The sequence below is a fragment of the Ziziphus jujuba genome, chromosome 10, assembly GCF_031755915.1.
Source record: "Ziziphus jujuba cultivar Dongzao chromosome 10, ASM3175591v1".
Taxonomy (NCBI): domain Eukaryota; kingdom Viridiplantae; phylum Streptophyta; class Magnoliopsida; order Rosales; family Rhamnaceae; genus Ziziphus; species Ziziphus jujuba.
Window position 1 is genome coordinate 18556368 of NC_083388.1, and position 25862 is coordinate 18582229.

The window sequence follows — 25862 nt, forward strand, 5'->3', positions numbered from 1 at the left end:
AGAGAGAGCCTTGCTTATGATCATAGTATTGATGAATACATGGGGCTGCAAAAGAGAGAGTCTAGCTTATGGCATAATATTGATGGATACATGGGGCTGCAAAAGAGAGAGTCTTGCATATGGGATAATATTGATGAATACATGAGCCTGCAAAAGAGAGTCTTGCTTATGGCATAATATTGACGAATCATGAGGCTGCAGAAGATAGACTTTTTTTTTTTTTTTTTTTTTTTTTTAAGGGTCAAGAAAAGAAAGAGTCTTGCTTATAACATAATATTGATTTTTTTTGGTGAATTTATAACATAATATTGACGAATACATAAGGCTGCAAAAGAGAGAACCTTGCTTATGATCATAATATTGAGGAATACATAGGGCTGCAAAAGAGAGAGTCTAGCTTATGGCATAATATTGATGAATACATGAGGCAGCAAAAGAAAGAGTCTTGCACATGGCATAATATTGATGAATACACGAGGCTGCAGAAGACATAGTCTTTTGTTCTTTTTTTTCTTTTTTTATTTTTTATTTTTATGGGGTCAAGAGAACAAAGAGTCTTGCTTATAACATAATATTGATTTTTTGGGTGAATTTATAACATAATATTGATGAATACATGAGGCTGCAAAAAGAGAGAATCTTGCTCATGACATAATATTAATGAATACATGATGCTGCAAAAGAGAGAGTCCTGCTTTATCTTCATAATATATATTGGTGAATACATGAGGCTTCAAAGAAAGACTCCTGCTTATAACATAGTATTGGTGAATAAATGAGGCTGTACAAGGGAGAATCTTGATTATGACATAATGTTGATGAATACATGAGGCTGTATTTTCTGTATATCTATGATATTTTGAAGAAAAGACACCGATATGTGGGTGGCTGTTTGAATTTGGACAGGACACATTTCAAAATTACATAATTCTAGTAACTTCCCAGCATGCCCTTATTCATTGCCTCTGCCTCTCAATATATGTTTGTTATTTTTAGAACTATTAATGCCCCATAATTGATTTCAACCTCCCATTTGAACCCTTTTTTCCAAAAGCTCTGTACAATTTTTTATTTTTTATTTTTTGTCTTATTGAAATTGCAAGTTGGAGAACTATTAAGGATTTACTCTAGAACTATTTTTATGGATTTACACTAGAACTATTTTTGTGGCCCTACATGGAATTTTTTTTTTTTTTTTTTTTAATATCTCTAAACAAGAAATACACAAATGTAGCAGGCACCACCAATCAGTTTCCTTCATTGTCAATAGGAAAAAAAGACAAACGCCTAGGCAGCATTCTCACTTCTTTAGACGGCTTCTGTGTTCTCTTCTTTTCACACCCTTAAAAATGTTCATATACTATACTCTCCAAAATAAATTAAAAAAATAATAATGAATAATAAAAAAAGAAAAAAGAAAACTATCCCTTTCCTAATCACCTCCGGTCGTATTCACCAATCCAGTTTTGTGGGTTCGTTTTAGATCTAACAACTAATAGCTTTTCACTATTTTAAATTAGCAAATGCTGACCACCATATAACATTATTCATAGTCTCTCTCTCACACAGACACAAAACAGTGAAGTTATGGCTCATTAATGGTAAATGTGGTGGTTGACAGAAGACCACATTTTAGAATTATCAACCACATTATAATATTATTCTCGGACGCCAGGTCTCCTTAACATCATTTCTCTTACTTTTTGTTTCATTCCGCTATTCACTCTATCGCATGACTCTCTTCCTATACTTTTGTTTCTTTGCCTAACTTTGTTCCACCACATCCCCTTTATAAACCCCAAAGCCAGGGCAAATTTCATAGCATACCACCGATTTTTTATCTTTTTTTCTTTTATCTTTTTTTTTTTTGGAACTCAAAAAATTTCTCTCTAATGCCTCAAGCAGCTCTTCAATGGCTGAGCCTAGTTGGGGCTATATGGCTTCAATCCATAAGTGGAACAAACACAAACTTTCCAGCTTACTCATCCCAATTCAAGCACATGCTTTCCATGTCCCAACTGCAACTCAACAACCTTGCCTTTGCATCTGATGCCGGAAAACTTCTCGGTTGGTTTTCCGGCATTGCTGCTGTCTACCTCCCCCTTTGGCTAGTCCTCATCATCGGTTCGATTCTCGGTTTGATCGGCTATGGCTTTCAATACCTCTCTTTGATAAACCAGATACCCACTCTTTCATATCCCCTGATCTTCTTCCTCACCGTCGTTGCCGGAAACAGTATTTGTTGGATCAACACCGTGTCGTACGTCGTTTGCATTCGCAATTTCACACGTAACCGGCAGGTCGCCGTCGGTATATCGACTAGCTATCAAGGATTAAGTGCGAAAATCTATGCAGATGTTGTTGGTGCTCTGTTTTCTTCTTCACCTGATAAAACGGCTAAGGATTATCTTCTTCTAAACTCCCTTTTCCCTCTGATTGTTTGTTTCATATGTGGTCCGTTAGTGGGAGTTATTGATACCAAAAGCTCAAGAAATGTAGACGCCGGTTTCATCGCAATGTTTGTGATAACAATTGCGACTGGAATTTACTCTGTTATCAGCAGTTTGGATTCAATATCGAGTGAGATGTCAGCTCTGCATAATTTGATCGGTACCGGGGTGTTACTATTGGTTCCGTTGGCGATTCCACTCGTAGCAAAAATCAGAGAAAATTTTCCAGGAAAGTTGAATATGAACAGAGAAAACAGAGTATACGATTTTACCATGGAGGAAAAAGACGATGGTGGGGCGAGATCGGTAGAGGAAGGGGTTAAAGAAGAAGATGCAGATCATGAACAAGACGCTGGTCAAGTGGTGGAAGATGTTAGTGCTAGAGAGGAGATTGGAGCTAAGACAATGCTGAAGAGAGTGGATTTTTGGTTGTATTTCTTCGTGTATTTTTGCAGTGCAACACTTGGTATGGTTTTCTTGAACAATTTAGGACAGATTGTAGAGTCTCGTGGGTCCTCTAAAACATCTGCTTTGGTTTCTCTGTCTTCTTCCTTTGGGTTCTTTGGCCGTCTCATACCTTCTCTCCTAGACTATTTTCTCTCAAGGTACTCTGCTCTGCTCTGCTCTACTCTACTCTCTCTCATTCTCTGACAACTTTTGGAAGGCAATAAATGTCATTGTTGAGAAATTGAAAGATCTAATTAATTTTGAGCTAACCACTATTTTAATCGAAAGAATTTATTGTGCTATCACACGGGCACCGAAAGTTGATGAAAAATATATGGAGCTCTAATTTTGCAATTTTGATTTATTCTTTTTGTGTGATTTTATGTTATTTTCAGGAGTAAATATATGATTTCGGGACCCGCTTTGATAGTGCTCTTAATGGCTCCAATGGCAGGATCTTTTTTCTTACTTCTTAACTCAACTGATTTCTGTCTCTATATCAGCACCGCCATTATAGGAGTTTGTACTGGAGCAATTACTTCCATTTCAGTGTTAATAACCAGAGATCTATTTGGAACCAAAAATTTCTCAGTCAATCATAATGTTGTGGTCGCAAATATACCAATAGGGTCATTTCTGTTTGGTTACATGGCTGCTATTCTTTACCGTAGGGAAAGAAATGGAGATGAAAATTGCATGGGGATGGAATGCTATACAAACACTTTCATCATCTGGGGTTGTGTTTGTTTTCTCGGAATCATCCTGGCTTTAATTCTATATGCTCGAACACGAAAATTCTATCTCCAAAAAGATCGGAGTTGATCGATCTTTCATATGGAATTGATGGGATAAAAAAGATCTTGTGTCTCTGTTTTCATGTCTCTCGTTGACAGTACTGCCACTAATTCTGATGTCCATTCTGACTGTAGAATGACAGATCACGACTATGATCTACTGGCATCAGGAAAGGCAAAAAAAAAAAATAAATAACACAAACGTATAGCTAGCTACTACAGCACGTGCTTCGAATTTTTGACGTAGAAGAAAAACCCCATCTATATATATATATATACACTATATTATATATCAATACTTCAATATACATGTATACATACATGTTTGTAGATGGAGACTTTTTGTTTTTTTTTTTTTTCCTTCGGGCAACAAGTTTGTAGATGGATGAATTTATAGTAATACATATAGTAATCAACTTCAATTGAAGGTCTCTTTTATTTTTGTGTATATTATTACTTCCAGGTGTAATACGGCATTTTCATTTCAGCCATAAAGAATTGACATGAGTTTGGATTATTGCTGATGTACACCCTCCAAAAGAAGCAACATATTAATAAGTTTTTCTTTTTTGGTGACATAAGCAATATATTAATGCTTGGTGTTGGGTTTTGAGTCCAGGAATTGCATGCACAGGCTTTTCAGCTTTTCATAGAGTCAAGAGCATCATCTATTTTCTGCAATTCTAAGTTTTACATCACTTTCCGTATAACTGATTTTTGTAATCATTTACCTGAAAAAAAAAAAAAAAAAAAACTGATTTGTGTATTATACTGCTCTTGTCAAAAGACGGTTTGTATTATGTTCACCCAAAGGAAAAAACAAAAAAAAATATATATATATATTAAATTATACGAATAATCATTTGTAAAGCTACATGTTCACCTATGTTGCTTTCTGGGCGTGCAAAATCTACGGCGGCATGTGTGGAAAAGCCATTACTAATATCATGCGCATTATACATAGTTTTTTTCCTCTGCTTTTTTCTTATTATTCAATTCATATATATATATATATATATATGTAAGGTAAGCATTTTTATATGTTATTAAAAAATAAAAATACAAATACTTCACCTTTGTCACATGATATGATTATTTGTCATCATATAAACGATCACGTCTCTCTATTTCAAATCATTGGTAATATGATTATTTTTTTCCTCTTCGTTTCTTTTTTCTTATTTATCCGTTTCATATGTGTATATATATACATAGGGGGCAATTCTAGAATGTTGATCGCATTTAAAGTTGATGATTTTATTATATGTGTGTGTATAGTATATATAATAAAGCTAAAAAAATATAGATTTTAGATATGATCATGTGAATAGTCTATATCGTAAAAATTTTTAAATATTTTTTTTATCTGTTATTAAAAATGTTATTGGACAAAACAAGTACTAATATAAATACTTTTTTTTGTTTGTATATGACCAGTTGTCATCATATAAACGGTCACATGATTTCTATTTCAAACCCGATATTAGAAATACTAGGCCCTCACACCATCAACATTTCTGATCATTTGCCACAAGTGATTAACAACAATAATTGCAACCGTTAGATTGAATAAAATTGACGCTAGATTACATATAATGGTTAAATGTGAAAAGTATCAACCTCTTATCGCATGGATAGAGATATTAATGGTTACAAAATCAACGAAGTTGGGCAATAGAACAAAATTTTACATATACATGACGCATGCTCTTAGAGTTAGGTTAGAGCATGTATATAACATATAATATATATATATATATACACAGTTAACGAAACCTCAGGCCATTAACGTGGTGGGCCACTCTACCATCGTTAATGACCATACAAAATATACCAGTAAGCAACATATAGGAAACTCTTCAGGCTACTGTCTCTGTCTCTTTAGAAGCCCCTGCTTGGATAGATGATGTAATGTTGACGATTGGTGACCTCATTGGTTGTGCAATGTCCTTATTTAATTGCTTGGAAGCGGAGAACTTGTACCCAAATTCTGGGAACAAAAATTAATGACCAGAATTGACGATTATATTCAAAATTAAAACTGTATTCTTATATATGGAGTTCAAAAGGAAAAATCATATATAGAAAAGAATTTTAAGTTTAATTTTCGTTAATTAGTTTTGAAGATAGAGGATGTTAATTAAAAATATAAACAATAAGAAAATGAGAGTAAAATGCATCTAATATAAAAAAAATAAGTAGTCACTCTCTATCCATAAGAATTTCGCTATAAAGGTGTTCAATTTAGTCTGTGATAAAAAAAACATAAGGAACACTAATATTGTTCATTGTTAAAAGGGTTAAAAAAAAAAAAAAGAAAAAAAAAAGAGAGGAGAATTCTATCACTCATAATTGAATTAACATCAGCAATTTAAGGAGATGTAAGTAGACAAACAAACAAATTGGGAGATTGAAAAACAAATTTAAAGTTTAATGGGTCTTTAGCTTATCAACATACTACTCTAAAGGATTATAATATTCTATTTTTATAATGATTAATACTAAAGAAATCATTTAATCTACTAAGCTATTTAGTAAATGTATACATATCATTATTTTATTTTATTGACTTGTATTTAGTAAATGTATACATATCATTATTTTATTTTATTGACTTATATTTCAAATGTTAATTTTTTTATTTTAAATTATATTAATATATTTATCAATCAAATAATGGCACATATATACTTATAAATAACTAAATAAACTCTATTATTCTTTTGTGAAGATCATCACTCTTTTTTTCTTTTTTTTCTTTTTTTCTTTTTTTTGGACAGCAGGGGATGGGGGTGGCGGTGGGTGTAATGTAGCCGAAAAGTGGTTGATTTTGCTTAATTGAAAATTGAATTGGCTGATGAGGACCACATGACTGACGACAAGTTTGATGAGAAGCAAAATTAGAAGTCAGAGAACTGTGTAGGCAAAAAATGGTCGGCCATTGGTGCCGTATAAATGTATATTGACAGTTCATCTGGGGTGGTAGCTAACTCTTGCCGTCTGATCATAAATGTGGCTTTCCATTTCTTGTATATGTATATATGTACTGAATATGGGTCCAGACCTAGGCAGGCACATTCATAACTCCAATGGATAATATTTCATTAATGGAAGAACCAGCTGGGAAAATATAAAAAGATAGTTTCATAAATCTATTTCTAACCACTCCCATCTCTTACCCTTACTTTCCTTTCTTCACATAAAAGCCATTTATCCATGTATGTTTTGTTTTGGATAAATTTTGATTTTTCTTTTGAAAAACTTATGAAAAATTATACTTTATTGGTTTAGATTTTAAAGCTTTTCTAAAGCTCTAAAAGTTCTTCCATGCCAAACAAATGTATTCTTTATTAGAGCTACTTTCTCACACTCAAATACAATTTTACTCAAATTTCATATAAATTTCCATGGTTAAAAAGAAAAAAAATTTACACTAATGTATGTTTTCTTTGTTTCTTTTAATTTCTATGCAGTTATTTGTGTTTGGATTTCTACTTACAACTATTACATGATATGCGTGTTTGAATACTTTTAGATATTATGGTACTTCATTATTGTTCACGTATTCTTATTTGCTAAATTAAAATTATTGTTTTCATTTCAAAACAATAAAGTTTTTATATTTTAGAAGAGAGATTAATTTTTTGCTAATTAATGTGGACCCATTTTAGTCATGAACTTTTATTTTTTGGCATTTAGTCGCTTGAACTTGTGTATGTATGTTGCAATTAAGAACTTTTTACTATTTTCCATTGATTTTTTTTTTTTTTAAATGAAAGATGCACATCAAAAGACATGGATGGTTATTTGACCATGTAGGCTTGCTGATAGGGGTCAAAATGCAGCTTTAAAATATTCCAGAGGCAATAACGTTAACATTCCAAATATATTTTTATCTAAAATTATTTTTTACCAACAAAAATTAAATTATAATTGTTCAATATTGGTACTTCAAAAAGTTGTATAAATTTTAAAATATTTACAAGTAATAAGAAAATATAAAAAAAAATATATTGTTTTATATATAATACATTAGGAAAGAAGAAAACTAAACCATTATTGAAAAATAAATATAATATATATATATATATATTATAACCTTTCAAAATATAAAGAATCGGGAAAAAGATTGAAAGAATAATTTTTAAAAAATGAAAAAATAATTATTTCATAAGACTTTTTGTTAAAAGACATATAAATAATTTAACAAAATAAAAATATATTTTACTAAAAATTTTAAAAAAAAGATTAAAAATTATTATTGTGAAAAAAAAATTAAAAATTAAAAATTTTTATTTGTAATAAATTCAAATTTAGAAACTTGTCGTTGTCAAATAAATTAATAAAAAACGTTTACGTATATCTGCCCCCCCCCCCCCCCCCCCCAAAAAAAAAAAAAAGGACAGAGAAGGAAAATGTTTTGATATCTATTGATATTGGACATATAGCTAGTGTGTTACCTAACAAAATAAAAGAAATATGAAGATAAAAATTTTGCCTCTATATAATATATATTTGTTTGTGATATTTTTCATATATATCTTTCACCATCTTGAATATTCAAGCGCATATATATATATAATACTTTTATTGCAATTTGTTTTTGTTAATTTTGGAAAATGAATTTGTTTTATGTTTCTTGAATATTTATGTAGCTTTTCATAAGCAGATGTAATCTTTAAAAAGGAAAAAAAATTATATATCCTGTAGATTTTTCAATATAGGTTTAGCTTTATTCTTTTCATGATTTATTGAATATAGCATATGTGTGTATATATATATATATATATTCTTATTATTTGTAAATTTTTTAAACATCTTAATTTTTTAAGCAAATATTTTATTTGTCCAAAAAAAATTTATATATATATATATATATTGATAAAATATATAATATATATTTGTTTGTGATATTTTTCATATATATCTTTCACCATTTTAAATATTCAAGCATATATATCTATATATAATACTTTTATTGCAATTTTTTTTTGGTTAGTTTTGAAAAATGAATTTGTTTCATGTTTCTTGAATATTTATGTAGCTTTTCATAAGTAGATGTAATCTTTGAAAAGGAAAAAAAATTATATATCCTGTAGATTTTTCAATATAGGTTTAGCTTTATTCTTTTCATGATTTATTGAATATAGTATATGTGTGTGTGTATATATATATATTCTTATTATTTGTAAATATTTTAAACATCTTAATTTTTTAAGCAAATATTTTATTTGTCCAAAAAAAATTCATATATAAATATATTGATAAAATATATAATATATATTTGTTTGTGATATTTTTCATATATATCTTTCACCATTTTAAATATTCAAGCATATATATATATATAATACTTTCATCGCAATTTTTTTTTTGTTAGTTTTGAAAAATGAATTTGTTTCATGTTTCTTGAATATTTATGTAGCTTTTCATAGGCAGATGTAATCTTTGAAAAGGAAAAAAAATTATATATCCTGTAGATTTTTCAATATAGGTTTAGCTTTATTCTTTTCATGATTTATTGAATATAGTATATGTGTATATATTTAGCTTTATTCTTTTCATGATTTACTGAATATAGTATATGTGTGTGTGTGTATATATATATATATATATATTCATAATATTTGTAAATATTTTAAACATCTTAATTGTTTAAGCAAATATTTTATTTGTCCAACAAAAAAATTCAATATTCATAATTTCTAGGTAAAATTTCATAGAACCCCAAGGTTTGGCCGTAAAACACCATCCACCTCCTCAAGGATTATGAGTTCATCATTTATCCTTTTAGGTGTTAATATCTGTTAAAAAAATTCTAATTTTGATTGATTAGAATTGTAAAAAAATCTATTTTGCCTTCATGTTGATTAAAATAAATATTAATTTAATAGTGATTACTTTATCATTGTGCGTCACAAATTATGATGTATCTTACATTGAAGTAACATATAAAAAATGTTGACTAGAAAATGCAAAACAATTTAAACTTCAAATATTTGTGCAATCCAAAATATATATATATATATATATATTTTTTTTTTGCATTTTTTTATATCAAATATTATAAATTTATCAAATTGATTTTTTATGTTATATTTAACAGAAAAAATTAACGGTTGGGGGGTGGATAATGAACTTGAAAACTTTAGAGGGATTAATGATATTTTATCAAACCTGAAAGAGATCTATGATATTTTCCCTAATCTCTATTTTCATAAATATAATTAGTTTTAAAATATTAATGTTATTGCCCCTTTGAATTAGTTTAAAATTGCTGTTAGCCCCTGTTTAGCAAGCCTACATAGTAAAATAACCATTTGTACCCTTTCTAGTACCTTGACGAAAAATAATAGAAGTCTTTGAGTGCAACACATTTACAAATTCAGGGGCCAAATGACAAAAAAAAGGGAAAAAAAAGAAAAAAGAAAAAAAGAATTAAATATAACCGTAAAGTTTAAGGGGTTCACACTAATTACCCTTGATTTTTCTTAACCAAAAAAAAAAAAAAAATATATATATATATAATAGTACACAACTAAACACGTCCAATTAATATTGAGCCTAAAAGAGATACTTTTTTATGTTTTGGTTTTATTTTGGTGGGGGTGCCTATAAAATTTTATAATTGATCAATTGATAAACAATGAAGATGCCACATTAAATGGTAAAGATCTGTTGATCTCTTGAAGGCTATAAAATCAATCATATTAATCGTCTTTTTTTCCAATTGCAACCATAAATTAATGCAGTTGTATTTGTTAGCTCAAATTCATTAATTCGTTAAGTACCTTTAATCTCCATTAAGTTGTTAAGTTTGTGATACTAATAATGCCACATATATTGCTAATTAGAGAGAGAGTGTATGTGGATTAGTTTTCTTTTTAGCTGAATAATATATGCTATATGCAATTTTTTGTACTCATTTTTGGAAGCACAAAAGCTAAAAAAATTCTTTTGCATTGATTTCTAATTAAATAAAGTTATTACTCAATGCTTACGTTTGGATGACTTTGTAATGCCAACCTTTACTAAAACAAATTAATATAAGAATAAAAAGTGGGACAAACATATTATTATTAGAACGAAAAGTGGGACATGAGCAGCAAAATCATAACCATCCGTGTGGACTTTGGAGGCCTCAGTAACTGCTTGTTCTGCTGACCCTAACATTATATATCCAATGAGAACTCTTCCTATTTATGTATTTTTGTTTTTTTTGTTTTTTTTTTTTTTTGTTTTTTTTGGTGTGGTAGCGTTGGAATAGTGCAATTCTTAAATTATAATCTTCTTCTTCTTTTTTCCCTTTTTTTGAAAATAATCTCATTTTTTCTCAAACTGGTCAGTCCAATAAATTGAAACATCTTATTTTTGGAACTTCCTATCCTTTCTAGCTTAAGAAGCTAATGGCCAAACTGAATTCGGTAAGAAATCTTGTGGGGATTTCAAAAAAGAAAAAAAAAACATTTTCAACAAAACCCACTATAATAGTCAACTTTTTTTCCCGTCAATGCAAGTTCACCGATCTCATTGCACGCCTTGTGATTTGCAACCACATACAAAAGCTGGCATACAAACACTATCTATCGGTCTATCTATTTATCTATATATATATATATATATATATATATATTTATAGATATACGGCCAGTGGAAATTCTACTAGTTCGATCCTAAGTCCTAACCCATGTTTTATTTTATTTTTATTCAAGCTATCAAATTGAATCCACATTGAACTCCCATCCTGAAACATGTTTGTCATTGATAGGGTCCTGCAGCATTTATAGGCGTGTAGGCTTTTATAAGTCGGTTCTGTTCCAAAATTTTCTCTGGCCCCAGAAGTGTCTATGTATCGTCATGATCCGCGTAATGCATGACTACTACTTTTGTTTTTTTTTTTTTCGTTTGTTTGTTTATATATATATATATATATATATATATCATTTTGTAGCTGCACAACACATAAGTTTCTTGATATTATTAACTATTCTTAAGAAATATGAAGCTTTTTTTCCCCCACCCCCCCTCTATAGTCAGACCGACCCAAAAGTTTTCACTGTCCACTTTAATATGATAAACAAGTATGATTTGTCTAATTAACTAAAACAATATATGTTTTGTGGTAATAGATTTTTAGCCTTTTTTTTTTTAAAAAAAATACAAATTAACTAAATATATTTGATGATTATATCGTGAAATTTAATTAAATTTTTGTGTCCAGAATATAGGACGGAAAAACAATTATATTTTGCAGTTTTCCATTAAAAGGTTTATGTCTAATTAACTAATTAATGTCGTAATTACCCCTTTTGATGTGTCCGTGCAAGTCCATGACCGATAATCTATTCCCAGGTTTGGAGTTAATGGAACATAGCTTGTCCCATTTGGATGAGTTGGCCGTCTGATCAACATCGAAAGCACGGTGAAAATTTCTCGAGAAGAATCTCAGGTCAAAAAAATGATACCAAATACTAATAATAAATCTTAACCACTTCATCTTAATCTGACGGCCATACATCCAGGTAACCCCTTTTTTTTTTTTTGTTTTTTTTTTGAGAATTTTTCTTTATTTTGTTATATATATAATTGGTTTTTTATTTGATAAATATTTTAAAAGTATTTTTTTTTTTATTGATATGACCTAGGAATTGGGCCTATGGGCCATGGCAACAGTTCGACAGGCCAGCTCATTTGCCCGCATGCCCATGGCCAAGCGGCCCAGGTCTTAGGAGGCCCAACAGATTGACAGGCCAGCTACCCAACAGTTTGACGGCCCAGCTCATTTGCCATCTAAGCATGCCATACACTCCAACTCGCCATCCAAGCACGAGAGCAACTCCAACTCGCCGAGTTTAGCATGCTTGAGCCTCCAACTTGTGTTCTAAGCTTCCATCATGCATGGCAAGTTCAATAGCAACTCCAACTCGCCAAGGCTGATTTCCCTTCATTCTTCGCGTCCTCAAGTCAGGAGCCACAGCAACTCCAGCTTGCTATGTGGCAAGTCTGAGTTGCCGTCCGGATTTTCTGAAGAAAAAGGCACATGCCTCTATTCCCAGGTCACACACCAATATTCTTTGATGATATGGCAATTTATGGAGCCTTGATGAAAAATTAAAGGTTGGATTTCCTTTTCTGTTAGGGTTTTTAGAAGACCATTTTGAATGCTTTGTTTGGATGGTTATATATAGGAGAGGATACATAATTAGAAAGGGGGGCTTGGTATAGAGATTAGAGAGCCACCATTGTAGAGAGCTTGGAAAAGAAGCTAGAGAGCAACACCCAGTTTAGAGAAAAAGAGAGAGAGAGAGAGAGAGAGAGAGATAGCTAATTCTAGAGAGAGAAAGGTTGGGTTTCAAAGAAGATTGAAGAATTGAAAAGATTCATCTCCAAATTTCTTCTACTTTCGAGTTTTCTCTATTTCCTAATTTCTCTAAATTGTATTTGAATATGTATATATATATTATGTATTTTTTATATGGATTTAATGATAAATATATACATTCTATTTTGAATTAGGTTTATATTTGATAGAACCTCTACCGTGATGAGATTTGATTGATAAGTTGTTTATTGTTTTGTCTCTATTCAATATTCTTGTGTAAATGTTGCAATAATTGCTTAATACATTCTTGCAATTGGAAAATTGTCTTGAATGTCAGATAGCTTGAAAAAGCTTAATTTGGTAAATTGGTTGCTAGATTTATGCAACCTAGGTCCTAATTTATGTTGAGAAGCTTGATTGGGAAGCCACAAAATAGGAAACTTAATGCATGAGGACCCGAGAATTTTAGGAAGGAATTTCTAATTTTACTTTGGAATAAGGGATTAGATTAGTTTAGAAAATCTATGTTTGAATTTGGATAAAATTGGTCTTTTATCAATATAATTAATAAAATATAGGAGGGGCAGAAGGTAATTCAAAGTCTTATAGCTTAGATTATAATATTACCATATCCATTACCATGTGTTTTGTTTGTTTTGTTTATTGTACATTCTTTTGCTATTATCTTAGTTTAGAACTAGGCTAGAATTAGATTAGTATTTTTATGTTAGTTTAATTTCTTTATGTTTGATTACCTAAATAAAGTTGAGTTGTGATTATTATGGCATTTAGCACTTAAACAAGTCTACAATCTCTGTGGGTACAATATCAGACTCATACGAGTTCACTTTATTGCTTTATATGATCGTATGCTTATGGAATTTAACTAATCATGAGCATAAATTGTGACATTATGAAATTAAAAATACTACTTGAATGCAATTATCCCTAGTTTTGAGAAAGAAAAAGCACCTTAAAAGACTAAAGATTCTTAGTATTATAATGTTAGAGAATGGAGACTACACTGTTTATGAAGTTTAGAAATTATAAATATGGATCTTTAAAGATTAAAAGTGCAAAATCATAAAATGTCTAAGAAACATTGATGCACACAAAAGCAGGATAATGGACTGGCTGCTATTGTAGCTAGAAATTCTAAAGGAAAATTTTTGAAAAATGTGGTCATTTTTTCATTTGTGATCTCCAAGAAGTTGTAGAGGTGGCCGCTATCTTTTTTGTTGTGTCAAAAGTTTTTTTAAAAAGTTGGAAGCTCATTGACTATGAAGGAGATGCTAAATTGGTGGTTGAAGCTACTTGTTATATTCCTAATTTTTAATTTAAAATAATATTATTTATTTTTTCATTTATTGAATTTAATTTAGTAAATTGGTCACTGATAATTAGTTTAATATTGATATCTTTTTGCTACTATGGCTATATGGTTAACATTATTGGTTGGGGTTAGTTAGTCCCCAATATTTAGGGATTCTTTGTGTTAATTATTTATTTTAAAAAAAAAGCACAAGTGAATTTAAAAGGTGTGCTCATGATTATTGAAATTCCGATTCATTGATTGATCTGTAGAACGTTTGAACTTCCTTGGAAAATCTGTTTTAGATTTTTGTATATTTGTAATGTTTTATTTTTTTATTTTTAGATGTTTTTAAATAAGCAAATATGTTCATAACACTATTCAAAGTGGATGCTTAGATAGAGTCTTGTACTAACCATGCAATTCTTATGTACATGATATTATTTGTTTGTCAAATTCTTTTGAATCTTGTTTGTTCCGCTTGTTCCAAAATAGGGAAATTCTACATACTATTTTGAAGAGATTCCAAATGTCTTGCTTCCTCCTTGTTTTTAGAATTATATATATATCTATATATAGTCACATGCTTAATGAAGTGTGGATATTTTCACCAAAAAATAAACATAAAAACAAAAATGCAGTAATATAATTAAAGAAATGATCCTAATGTTGAGGAATAATGCTCTTAAGTTTTTTCTTTCAAATATATATCCCTAAAGAAAAAGGTATTCTTTCAAATAATTAATTACTTAAAAAAGAAAGAATCTTGGTCCAGAATGTTGGCATGCAATTCTAATACAATTAGCTAGTACTACTGTTTAATGTGTCCGTAGCATACACGAGGCAAAAGAATATATGCTGCCCTGAATATAAACATGTGTACCATCTTCACACGGCGACGCTCTTGAAAAAACAAAGTCGTCCCGAAACATTTGAAGAAATGTCAGAGATATATATGTCACAAGCGCACAGTATGTCTGCACCACATAATTAGACACGTATATTTACGGCTAAATCAGGTCAATTTATCAAACAGTACTTGTAGCGTTGTACAAATAAAAAAACGTTTACAGCTCAGCAAAAGATATGTTTGTTTTTCAGTGTGGGTAATGAGGTGTAATATGCGTGGATAATTACTGACAAGTTGGGGTAATGAAGGCTATTTGGCTGTTTACAAAGGATATAATATTATATATATATATATATACACATATATACACAATTCTAGATCTGTGAACCACGTGAACGATTGAGAATTTTGTCATCTCTCCTAAGACAATTTACTTGGTATTTTCTTAATTCTTCTTTGATTTTATCTTAATCTCTATTAATTTGTTTGATATATCAACAATTTTTAAGTGATTAATTTTTATGCCGTAGACTTTGGGTTACATATAATTTTTTTATTGATCAAACAATATTAATTGGGGGAGGGAAGATTTCAATAAGGTCAAAGTTTAAATCCAATATTTTTAGGGTATGATAAATGTTCGGGTGAGATATGATAGATGTGTATTATATATGCTAATCAAAGCATGGGATACTATGGTTAACACAATATGTTTAGATGATATATGTGTTTATCATATATCATAGACGCCATACTAACTGCATTTGCATGCGAGTGTGTATATAATATTCATAGGCTAATTAAAGGAGCATCTTCATGATATTTACATACAAATATATTCATGTATGTTTTTTCCCCAATGGTATATACACATTCTCTATGTCTTCTTATAAAATTCTTGGATGTATGAGATTTGAATGAATGGAAATTAATGAATATTTTTCTTTTTTCTTTTGCTTTTAGATGGAATATCTTATAGTATGTCCAATATATATCTTATTCTATCCCCATAGAATATCCCCATTTTCTATATTCCCATTTTTGTCCACTAATGACATAATTCCATCTCATCTTAAAAAGCACTATTATTTATTTATTTGTTAATATTTTTTAAATAAAGTTGCATTATATCAATAATGAATAATAATGAATAGAGATGAAGATATTAAAAGGAGAACAAAAGATTGGAACATTCATATAATATTTGTTATATTGTGAATTTAGCTAGTTTGTACATTTGTTAATATACATGAAAAACATCTAGCTGATATGCGAGAGATAAATAAATTTAATAACTTAGGTATTACTTATCTTTTTTTTTTTTTTTTTTGGTAAAATAAAAAAAATATCAAACCATTAATGATTAATTCATTTAGAAAACAACAAAATGGTGGAATTTGTATTACGATATTTGATAAACAATAACTAGAATATATTCATTTATTAAATAAATTAATTAATTATCAAATGGGGTTAGTTCAATTAGTAAACTACTCATACATACGATTGGGAGGTCGTAGATTTGAGATTTCAAGTGAAAGAGAAAAAAAAATTATAAATGATTAAAAAAAATTAATTAGTTAATTACCATGTCATATACATATATATATATATATATAGAGTAACAAAAAGAAAGAGTCATTTCCATTAAAGAAGAACAAGATTAGGCAGTTCACCAATATACTATATATTATGGATTAGCCAAAAGGGTAAAAACTAAAAGTTCCAATGAAATATTTTATTTTGGGAGGGAAATTGGGATGTAATTTTTTTTTTCTTAAGTGTGATTAGTGATTAAAAGGAAGCGTATAATTAAACAATTTAAAATATGTATACATATGAATAAAGGTGGTAATTAAGGCTTTGAAAAGATATTAAGGTTGTTGATGGTGGGGATGCTTAGGGACAAAGGTCTGAGAGAAGCAGAAGGGAAAAAACGTTTTGGTTAGATTGTTTGATTGTAATGATTAGTAGGCACTCATGTGAATAGATGGGGTAACCTCTTTCTGATTATTTGTCTATCGATTGCATCTTGAAAGCACTCAACCTCCAAAGCTAAAACAGATCATCAACTACTACTACCAATTATATAGAACAACAATAAAGTTAAAATGTGTGTTTTGAGGTACATATTGTTGGGATTTAAGCATAAATCTCTAATTAAAGAAGGAATGAAAGCAAAGCAGAAAAAGAAGAACATATCAAATTATAACTCAAAGTAATTGATCAAGTTTTCACTGTATAACAAATCAAATGAAAAGTACACGGTAATCCCACAATTCCATGACGGATTATATACACACACAAATCGGTCTAACACACTTTTTCTCTTCCTCAAAAGTGGTGCATGGTACTTTTTATGTAGCAAGAATTCTAAGCCACCACATACAAAAACCAAAAAGCCCTAAAATACTTTTAAAATTTAATTCATGCGAGCTGACCCGGTAGCTCGACCCCTGTATATGTACAGAGTGCAAATATAGGAGAGGGGATTCCTAGAGCATTAGAAAATTAAGCTCCATACGACTCAACATTTCATATACTATACTACCTATAGAAATTAAGGGATTTTGGATTAAAATTAATAATTAGATAAGCATGAATAAAGTGGGATTAATTAATTTCCTCCTATGTCTAAACAAAGTGAGTTTTTACACCAAAATTTATTTTAAGGTGAAGTAGTATATTTAAAGATGTATAATAATCTTTTTTTCATTTGGATCTTTATATATATACACCCTGTGACTTGCTGGTTTCTTCCACTATACGGCATTTAGCAAGATCACAGTACAAATACAATACTATCAGCTTTGGCAGCATATATATGCGATGGATATATATGCATGCTTTTGGTTGTCAGTAGATGTTAATGTATATGTGAAGGTTAAATATACACTACCCTCTGAATGCTATATGCAAATATCACTGTCTTTGTGTAAAATTTTAAGTACAAAAATGAATATGACACATTCTCAAAAATAGTTTTAGCCGTTTCTATATTTGAGGAATAATAATAATATTAATGTCTTTTTATTCCTAAGGCTCTCAAAAATATTTATATTTGTGGGGAGAGAGAGAGAGAGAGTTGTATGTAATATATATATATATATATATATAAATCATTCCCGTGAGGAAGATTTGGAGGCATTCAAACAACAAAAAACTGATATTTTTTGACGCTTCCTTTGCTACTTTTCTATGGTGTCCCAATCACGAGTAGAGATTCCTTCCTCTCACGTAACCCCACCACCATCCATCCTCACACTTCACTGCTTTCCCATGCAAACAAACTGTACTCTGTCTGTTTCACCATTTCCATTCCTTTCAAATATTGTCCCTAGCTATATACCATTTCCCCCTCTCTCTCTCTCTCTCTCTCACTCACTCACTCACTCTCAACCTCTCTTTTCTTTCTCTTTCTCATTCTGAAATTAATAATTTCTTTGCTTTTTCCATGTACCCCTGTAGGCTATATGTTTTGCATATTCTTCTGTACCTGTAACATAGAAGTAGTATATATATATATATATATCCTTATATAATAATCGACTTTCAGTGGAAAAACAAACTAACAAGATGCATGATTGCCACTACTGCTTATCAGAAATCATCATCATAACGTCCCCTCCCATACGTTTTTATCAACTGCATACTCATATATATATATGAGCTAGCTTTAATTTGTATGATTAAGAAAATCAAATTTACTGCTAACCCTTTATTAATTTGGATAAAAGGTTATATATATTTTACTCATATATATAATATATAAGAGCTATTATAATGGGTTAATTTTTCTGCACATTCAACTGACGAGATGAACATATATATAGAGAGAGGGAACTGCTTTGATGGAAATATGTTCCCAATATAATAAAGGGTGCAGCTAGTGACATATCATATGCTGCGAGAGCCACCGCAATGAATGAGTTAGTACTAAAATTTTATTTGGATAAATAACAATAATTGTTACGTCATTTAAATATCCAACATAAATTGAAAATATATTACCAATAAATTAAAGCTTTATATAAAGATATATATATATATATATCCACTAAACTTATTATTTTGTTTTTGGTCTTTTTTTCCTCTGCTTCATAAGAAATACTTAAATTAATAAACATTTTTGAAAGTTATTAATTAAGATTGAATTTTTATAAAGTGTATATATATATATATATATTATGTATGTAAATCTAATAATTGTTATATTGACAAACACTTTATGTATAGACACATACGTACAGCTGTTGATTCAGAAGGCCACTAGTTGCTGCCAGCAGTTTGTCATGACAAACAGGTATTTTTCATTCCAAGGAAATTAATTAATTCGATATTTTTAATATATATATATATATATATATATGAACTTTTATTATTAGTACTACTATTATTATCGCTAGTATTAACTTTCTCAGATAAATTTTAAGTGTGTTGTATTAACTTTCTCAGATAAATTTTAAGTGTGTTGTTATGTGTGTACATATATATATATATATATATATATGTGTATAATATGATTCATTTCTTTATAAGTAGAGTCCTCAACCATTCATATGAACTAGTTTTAGGGGGAGAGAGAGAGAGGGAGAGAGAGAGAGAAGAACTACAGAGAGATAATAGAGAGAGAGAGAGAGAGAGAGAGAGAGAGAGAGAGAGAGAGAGACCATGGTTTCTAGAGAGCAGAAGAAGTCCATCAACAAGAAACTGCAACTCCTTAGATCCATCACTAACTCCCATGCGGTGATTCTCTTACTCATATATACACACACACACACATATATATATATATAACTTTTTTTCTCAGTCATAAGCATCAACATCAATAATACTTCTTATATTCTTTTTATCTGAAACGTTTTACTGATTCTGTATGTATAAATATATAGACCTCTGTCTCAAAACTTGGAGTATCTAGGTGGGCGAGGGCGCTCAATTGATAATTTTTGTATGCCTCTTCACATGCCGTGCGGCGTTATACAAATTTTTACACATCACACATGTGGATACACTTTTCCGGACAAAAATATACCGGATAATAGAAAAAAGCTTATGTGTGTGTGTGTTACGGAACTTGATGGAACATGCTTTCCTTTTTGCAGCGCAATAGAACCTCAATCATATTGGATGCATCAAGGTACATACAAGGGTTGAAGCAAAAAGTAGAGAAAATCAATGAAGACATAGACGTGACGGCGCAACGTTGCTACTTCACGGACCAAAACCCATTATTCCCTGTGGTAATGTTAGTTTGTTTTAATTAAATTCTCTATGTGTTATGTAATATTATTGCTCTAAAAATACTTTGGAAGAGTTTAATATTCATAAGGTTTAATTTTTTATTGTATCAATTTTTCAGAAGCTTAAAGTTGAAGATGGACAGGAGGGTTTTGTAATTAAGGTGTTAATTGAAAGGAGTTGCAATGGGTTGCTTGTTTTCATACTGGAAGCACTGGAAGAGCTGGGGCTTGATATTCTCCAAGCTAGGGTTTCTTGTTCTGACAATTTTCATTTAGAAGCAGTCGGAATATTAATGGTATATATTAACAAACTACAAAAAAATAAAAAAAATAAAAAAAAGAACTTAATTTTCATATTATATATGCATCTCTTCCTAACATATTCTCATTTTTTGTTTTGGTTTAGGATAATAACCAAGTTTCTGAGCATAAAGATGCTCAGGCAGTTCAACAAGCCTTGGTGCAGGCCATTCAAAGCTGGATTGGTGCAACCCAACTAAACTAAAAATGCACTCATCTGTATTTAATCTACATGAGCTGGATAGCGTATTTTTCTCTACTTTTTCAAATATTTTACTCGCTTATAATGAATATATATATATATATATATGTATATGTATATATATTCTCTTCGCATCATTGTTTTGTTTTTAAATTTCTTTCTCTGGTTCTGTTTTGTAATTTCCTGTTTTTACTTTTTAGTATAAGTTAGAGGATTGCCATTAATAATTCAAAAAATATGCCTAAGTAAGTATATTACAATTGATTGACAGTAAATTTTGATTGTTTTTTTTCCATCCCAATGGAAATCAATAATGCTAGATTTTTTTAATAAACAATGTTAAAGTTACTAAAATATATATTCACTAATTTAGTTATCCAATGATGTGATTCATAGTATAGCAATATTTAATTGATTTATTTTATTATTATTTATTTATTTAAGGATTTACTTGTCTATATGTGAATAAATAATATATTAACATGTATTATTTAATAAATATTTGTTATTAATATTTTGAGACCTTTAGCACTGCTAATTGCAAAACGTCTAATATCTTTTAAATGTACTATACAAATCATGATCAAGCTTATACAGTTTAAACATGTATGTAGAAAGTTTATGTTAGGTAATAAGATGTTTTCCATGTGATAAGGTAAATTTGTTAATTTACGTTCTTTGACAGATAAAATGTCAGTTATTTTACTGCTCAAAATCAAAGCCGTCACTCCATTCTTTCACTCATGAATATTAAGATTTTTCTCAGCCATTCAAAAATATTGACAAGAACAGATAGAAATATTTCTAATATGATAAAAGTTAAAGGTTTCGATACATAAACACAATTTTTACTTCTTTTCAAGAACTTATACAAAGATTATTAGACTATTAAAATATGAAAGGATAAATGATTAGAAATAGTAGAATTACCAACTTTCTTATACTGAAATGACCAATTATTTTATTATTTGCTTATAATAATATTAATAACACTATAGAATCAGTTTGTGGAATTATAAAGCATCACGTAATTGACCCCTTTGCACATGATCTGAGAACTTTGGTACCATAAATCAAACTCTGTGCAATCTGATTAGCGTATTATGCGCATTCACAGTGGAATGCTTTGTGAAGTCTTGTCAAAATCAGAGAATCAAACGCACCTTTATTTGGTTGGACGTGGCTTAAATGAGAGAGAGCCTCACTGCATTGGCTGTTTACCAAAACGACCAACGTATATGCCATTTATCTCTCAGCGCCAAATGTCCCAACGGAAGTGCTTAACTAAGCCTCTAAATTCAACATCCAATGCCCATATTATATAATCCCTGATCATCAGAAAGAAAAGATAGCAAAGAAGGAAGATGTGCTCTTTTATTCACAAGAGATTAAAAACTGGATTTGAATTTTATAAATCCTGAGCCTTTAGAATTTAGATTCGGCTCTCTCGTAACGCTTAAAAAGGAAATGACTAACTTGCTTTTCTTAAGAGTATATTTGGCACTGGCAGTGAAAAATGATGATTAAAACTCTAATAGGAATGGAGAAAGTATTTAATGAGTGCTAGCTCCTGCTTGTTGACAAACCACAGACTGAAACTGTTGATAAATTTTTCTTCCACTCAAATTGACGTTGTACGCCTAGCTTTATCCTCAATTTGTTAGCTTCTTCACAGCTGTTCAGAAATGACAGCTTTATCAATTCTTTTTATCTCAAAGTCTTTCTGTATTCCGGATTCTCCAATCAAGCAAACATATGAAGTAGTTCAGGTCATAGAAAAGAAGGAAATGGAGGTGGATTTGTTGCATCAAATCCCTGCAACAGGATCAGAGAGCAAAGGTATTAGACAAACGATAAAGATGAAGTGCATATAATATTCCATACATAAGTCGGGCTAACTAACATAGCAGTACGTTAAATGGTTTAAGCAACAGACAATAATTTATCATTTAATACAGACAAGTCAAAGAAGCAAAATCTTAAAAGGCAGTTCGTAAAATCCACCATGAACAGTACTAACCAATGAAGAGCGTCTCACACAATGCAATAGAATTTACCTTCGTCTCATTCATTTATAACTGATGCAATACTTGTTCGAGCCTCATACTTTTCCTTCCATATCCTCCAAGCCATCCTGACTTCATCCAGCTGCACCTCTGGAATGCTTGTGAGCTGATCCAATTTCTCAACCCATTCCTTCCAAGGAGATCTTGATGGGTCCAGGAATTTTGATACTTGAGGCAACATTATAGACGTGTAGAACTCATCAACTGCCTTGAGGATTTCTTCTGATTCAACCATTGTCAGCATTTCAGGTCTTGTTACATTTCCAGGTCTTGTTCTCACCGAAAAGCTATTTCCCCTTAAGATCAGAACTTCAGAAGGAGCAAGTGGTAGGACAATACGTGAGAACTTGACCAGTGACAGAGTTAGAATATCTCTTGGGAGTAAAGTACGTTTTACTGCCACAGCAGTGCCAATCATTTTGCGGATCTGCAAAACATATAAACATTGACACGGTGAAATTTTTAAATTTAAAAATTATAACAAGATGGACTACATAAGTTCTCTTGACTGAGAATACTTGGAAACTTTTTATTGTCATGTGTCAAAGTTCTAATTTATTAAAGTGTCACAAGATAAAACAGGAAAACAGAATACAAATAACAACTTTTGGGGCTAATTAGCTAAAGAAAAAACCTTACCTGATGTAACATGAAAGACTCCCCCCATATGGAAAGCTCAACATAATCATATCCAAGAGATTTCTCTAGCTTTCCACTAGAACAACGAAAAATCTTTCTAAAATGAGAAGCACCTATTCTATCTGACTCATCAGGTTCATGTAGCCATCTAGCAAGAACTAAACTGGAACCTTGATCCTTCATGTTATCTTCATTCTTCTTGGACACAGCAGGTAAGTTTTCATCACATATGATGGAGACAAAAGAATTCTGGTTTAGTGATTCAGCACTCAATGGAGTTGCTCCATTAATTACAGAATTTTCTTCACCATCACTTTCTTCAGACTCAGAGGTTGATGCTTCAGTATCAGATCCCACTTTTCTACTAGCATGGCCATTTCTACGTGATTGTTTTGAAGGAAATTGTTTCCGGTACTTTGCTCGTATTGTATAATTATGAAAAGGATGTTCACCCTGCAGAGAGAATTTATATAAACAAAAATAAACAGTTCAAGAAATAGTCTCACGGAAAATAAAGTTTCACAACTACAAATAAAATATCACAAAAAAATATTAAAACAACAGCTCGCACCTCAAAAGCACTCAGTATACTGTTGAAGTCTGAAATGTGATGATCAATTTCATCGCTGCTAAAGTGACTTTTGATTCCAATAACGTCTGCAGGAAGGAGGTAAGAATATTTCCGAAGAGTGCACTCCTTTCTGGGATCAAAGCTCCTAATTTATTTATAACCAACAAAAATGAAGATTAATTATGAGAACAAGTGTGGCAGAAAACCATTGGAAGTAAGCTTTTATATTCCACAGAGACCAAAAAGGATTACAAGATGCTGTTAAACTTAAACTGAAAACTTTTTAAAGTTAATGGAGATTCAACAATATTTTTAAATGTTCGATACCTTGGTCAAAACAAAACTGAAATGGAAACACTATTGAAAATGGTAATACTCCATTCGGAGACATTAAAAACAAATAATCCATAATTATAACATGAATATTCAACAAAGCCCAAAGTCTCACCTTTGAGAAGGCAAAATGCTAAAAACCTTTATATTGTCAGGAAGATAAGAGTTAATATCATTTGCAAGAACAATGCCATAAGGATCTCCCACCCACGCTTTGTCAGGGATTTCCATTTTCAGTGAAATCATCGTCGCCAACGAGTGAACCTTCAATATTTTCACCACAACACACCCCAAAAAAGGGAAAAAAAAAAAAAAATTCAGCCCTTTATTCTCACAATCAAAAAAAGACATTTGGATTACCCACAAAAAAAAAAAAAAAAAAAATCAAAAGAGACAAAAGGGTTTAAGAGCTAATTACTCCTTTATCAGTTCGGCTACTTCTGGCCCAAGCAATTTTGTTAAGGTCCCCAAAATTACTTTCCCGAATGCCACCAACTTTATAAATGGCTGTTTCCAATTCTTTCTCGATAGCTACATTTCAAAATTTCGATACTTTTTTTTTAGCGCAATTCCATCCCACACGCATTGCTAGGCTGATTGAATTATATGACTTTAGTCAATGTATTATCACGTATTTTCCTTATCAATATTTAGTACCATATTATCCAGCAACAAAATCTACTAATTAACCTTTAAAAAAAAAAAAAAAGATAAATAAAAAGACTTTCCAATCCAGAGAACGAAAAAACTTACTGGACAATGAATGTTCGTCTCGTTGCATTTGCAGGCCTACAATAATTTAATTTAAAGAACAATATATTAACTAGCCAAAAATCTACCCCAAAAAAAAAAAAAAAAACATTTGGCTTGGAAATAAATAGCCAAAAAAAAAAAAAAAAAGTCGGAAACGAACCTCTGTAATCGGTTCCGACATACCCGACCCGCATAACGACTTTCTTCTTCCGGAAAGTTTCCCATTTCTGGGATTGGGTTACTGTTACAGTATGTTGTTGTGTACTCGTACTGGATGGCGGAGATACAGAAGACAAGCAGTAAATTGGCTGTAATCTCAAGGGTAGTATCGGGTTTACAATTCTGAAGCCACGGCTTGAAGATTTCGCAAGCCAAGGATATAGCGGTAGTCTCAGAGAAGAGATTGCCATTTTTTCGGAGTGTAGGGGCGGGAGAGAGAGAGAGAGAGAGAGAGAGAGAGAGAGAGAAGAGCTAAGAAATAGAGAGAGAAGAGAGAGGGAGGGAAAAAAAAATGTTTATTTTTCGTGCCCAATTAAAGGCCCAACACAGGCCCATCAAAGCCCATATCGAAAACCATCAC

General features: G+C 30.7%; 3 protein-coding genes across 4 annotated transcripts; 2 read left to right on the forward strand and 1 right to left on the reverse strand.

Moving 5' to 3' along the window:
* Window positions 1–1586: 1586 nt before the first annotated feature.
* On the forward strand, window positions 1587–4127 carry LOC107410159 (protein NUCLEAR FUSION DEFECTIVE 4). The gene is made up of 2 exons (XM_016017565.3): window positions 1587–3055; window positions 3293–4127. Exons 1-2 carry the CDS (start codon window positions 1893–1895, stop codon window positions 3717–3719), a joined length of 1590 nt encoding a protein of 529 aa, XP_015873051.3. The 5' UTR covers window positions 1587–1892; the 3' UTR covers window positions 3720–4127.
* Window positions 4128–19710: 15583 nt separating this feature from the next.
* LOC125420847 (basic helix-loop-helix protein 004) lies at window positions 19711–21051 on the forward strand. The gene is made up of 4 exons (XM_048468050.2): window positions 19711–19921; window positions 20281–20418; window positions 20538–20714; window positions 20825–21051. The coding sequence occupies exons 1-4, from the start codon at window positions 19847–19849 to the stop codon at window positions 20921–20923; spliced, it is 489 nt and encodes a 162-aa protein (XP_048324007.1). The 5' UTR covers window positions 19711–19846; the 3' UTR covers window positions 20924–21051.
* Window positions 21052–22271: 1220 nt separating this feature from the next.
* Window positions 22272–25839, reverse strand: LOC125420846 (putative tRNA pseudouridine synthase). 2 transcript variants are annotated; one of them, XM_048468048.2, is made up of 8 exons: window positions 25443–25839; window positions 25283–25318; window positions 24948–25060; window positions 24645–24793; window positions 24197–24341; window positions 23626–24078; window positions 22978–23413; window positions 22272–22735 (listed from the first exon to the last, which is right to left on the reverse strand). In XM_048468048.2, exons 1-7 carry the CDS (start codon window positions 25690–25692, stop codon window positions 22985–22987), a joined length of 1575 nt encoding a protein of 524 aa, XP_048324005.2. In that variant the 5' UTR covers window positions 25693–25839; the 3' UTR covers window positions 22272–22735; window positions 22978–22984. The 2 variants fall into 2 exon arrangements, with proteins under 2 accessions (XP_048324005.2, XP_048324006.2); XM_048468049.2 differs by having other exon boundaries at window positions 22941–23413.
* Between the last annotated feature and the right edge of the window lie 23 nt (window positions 25840–25862).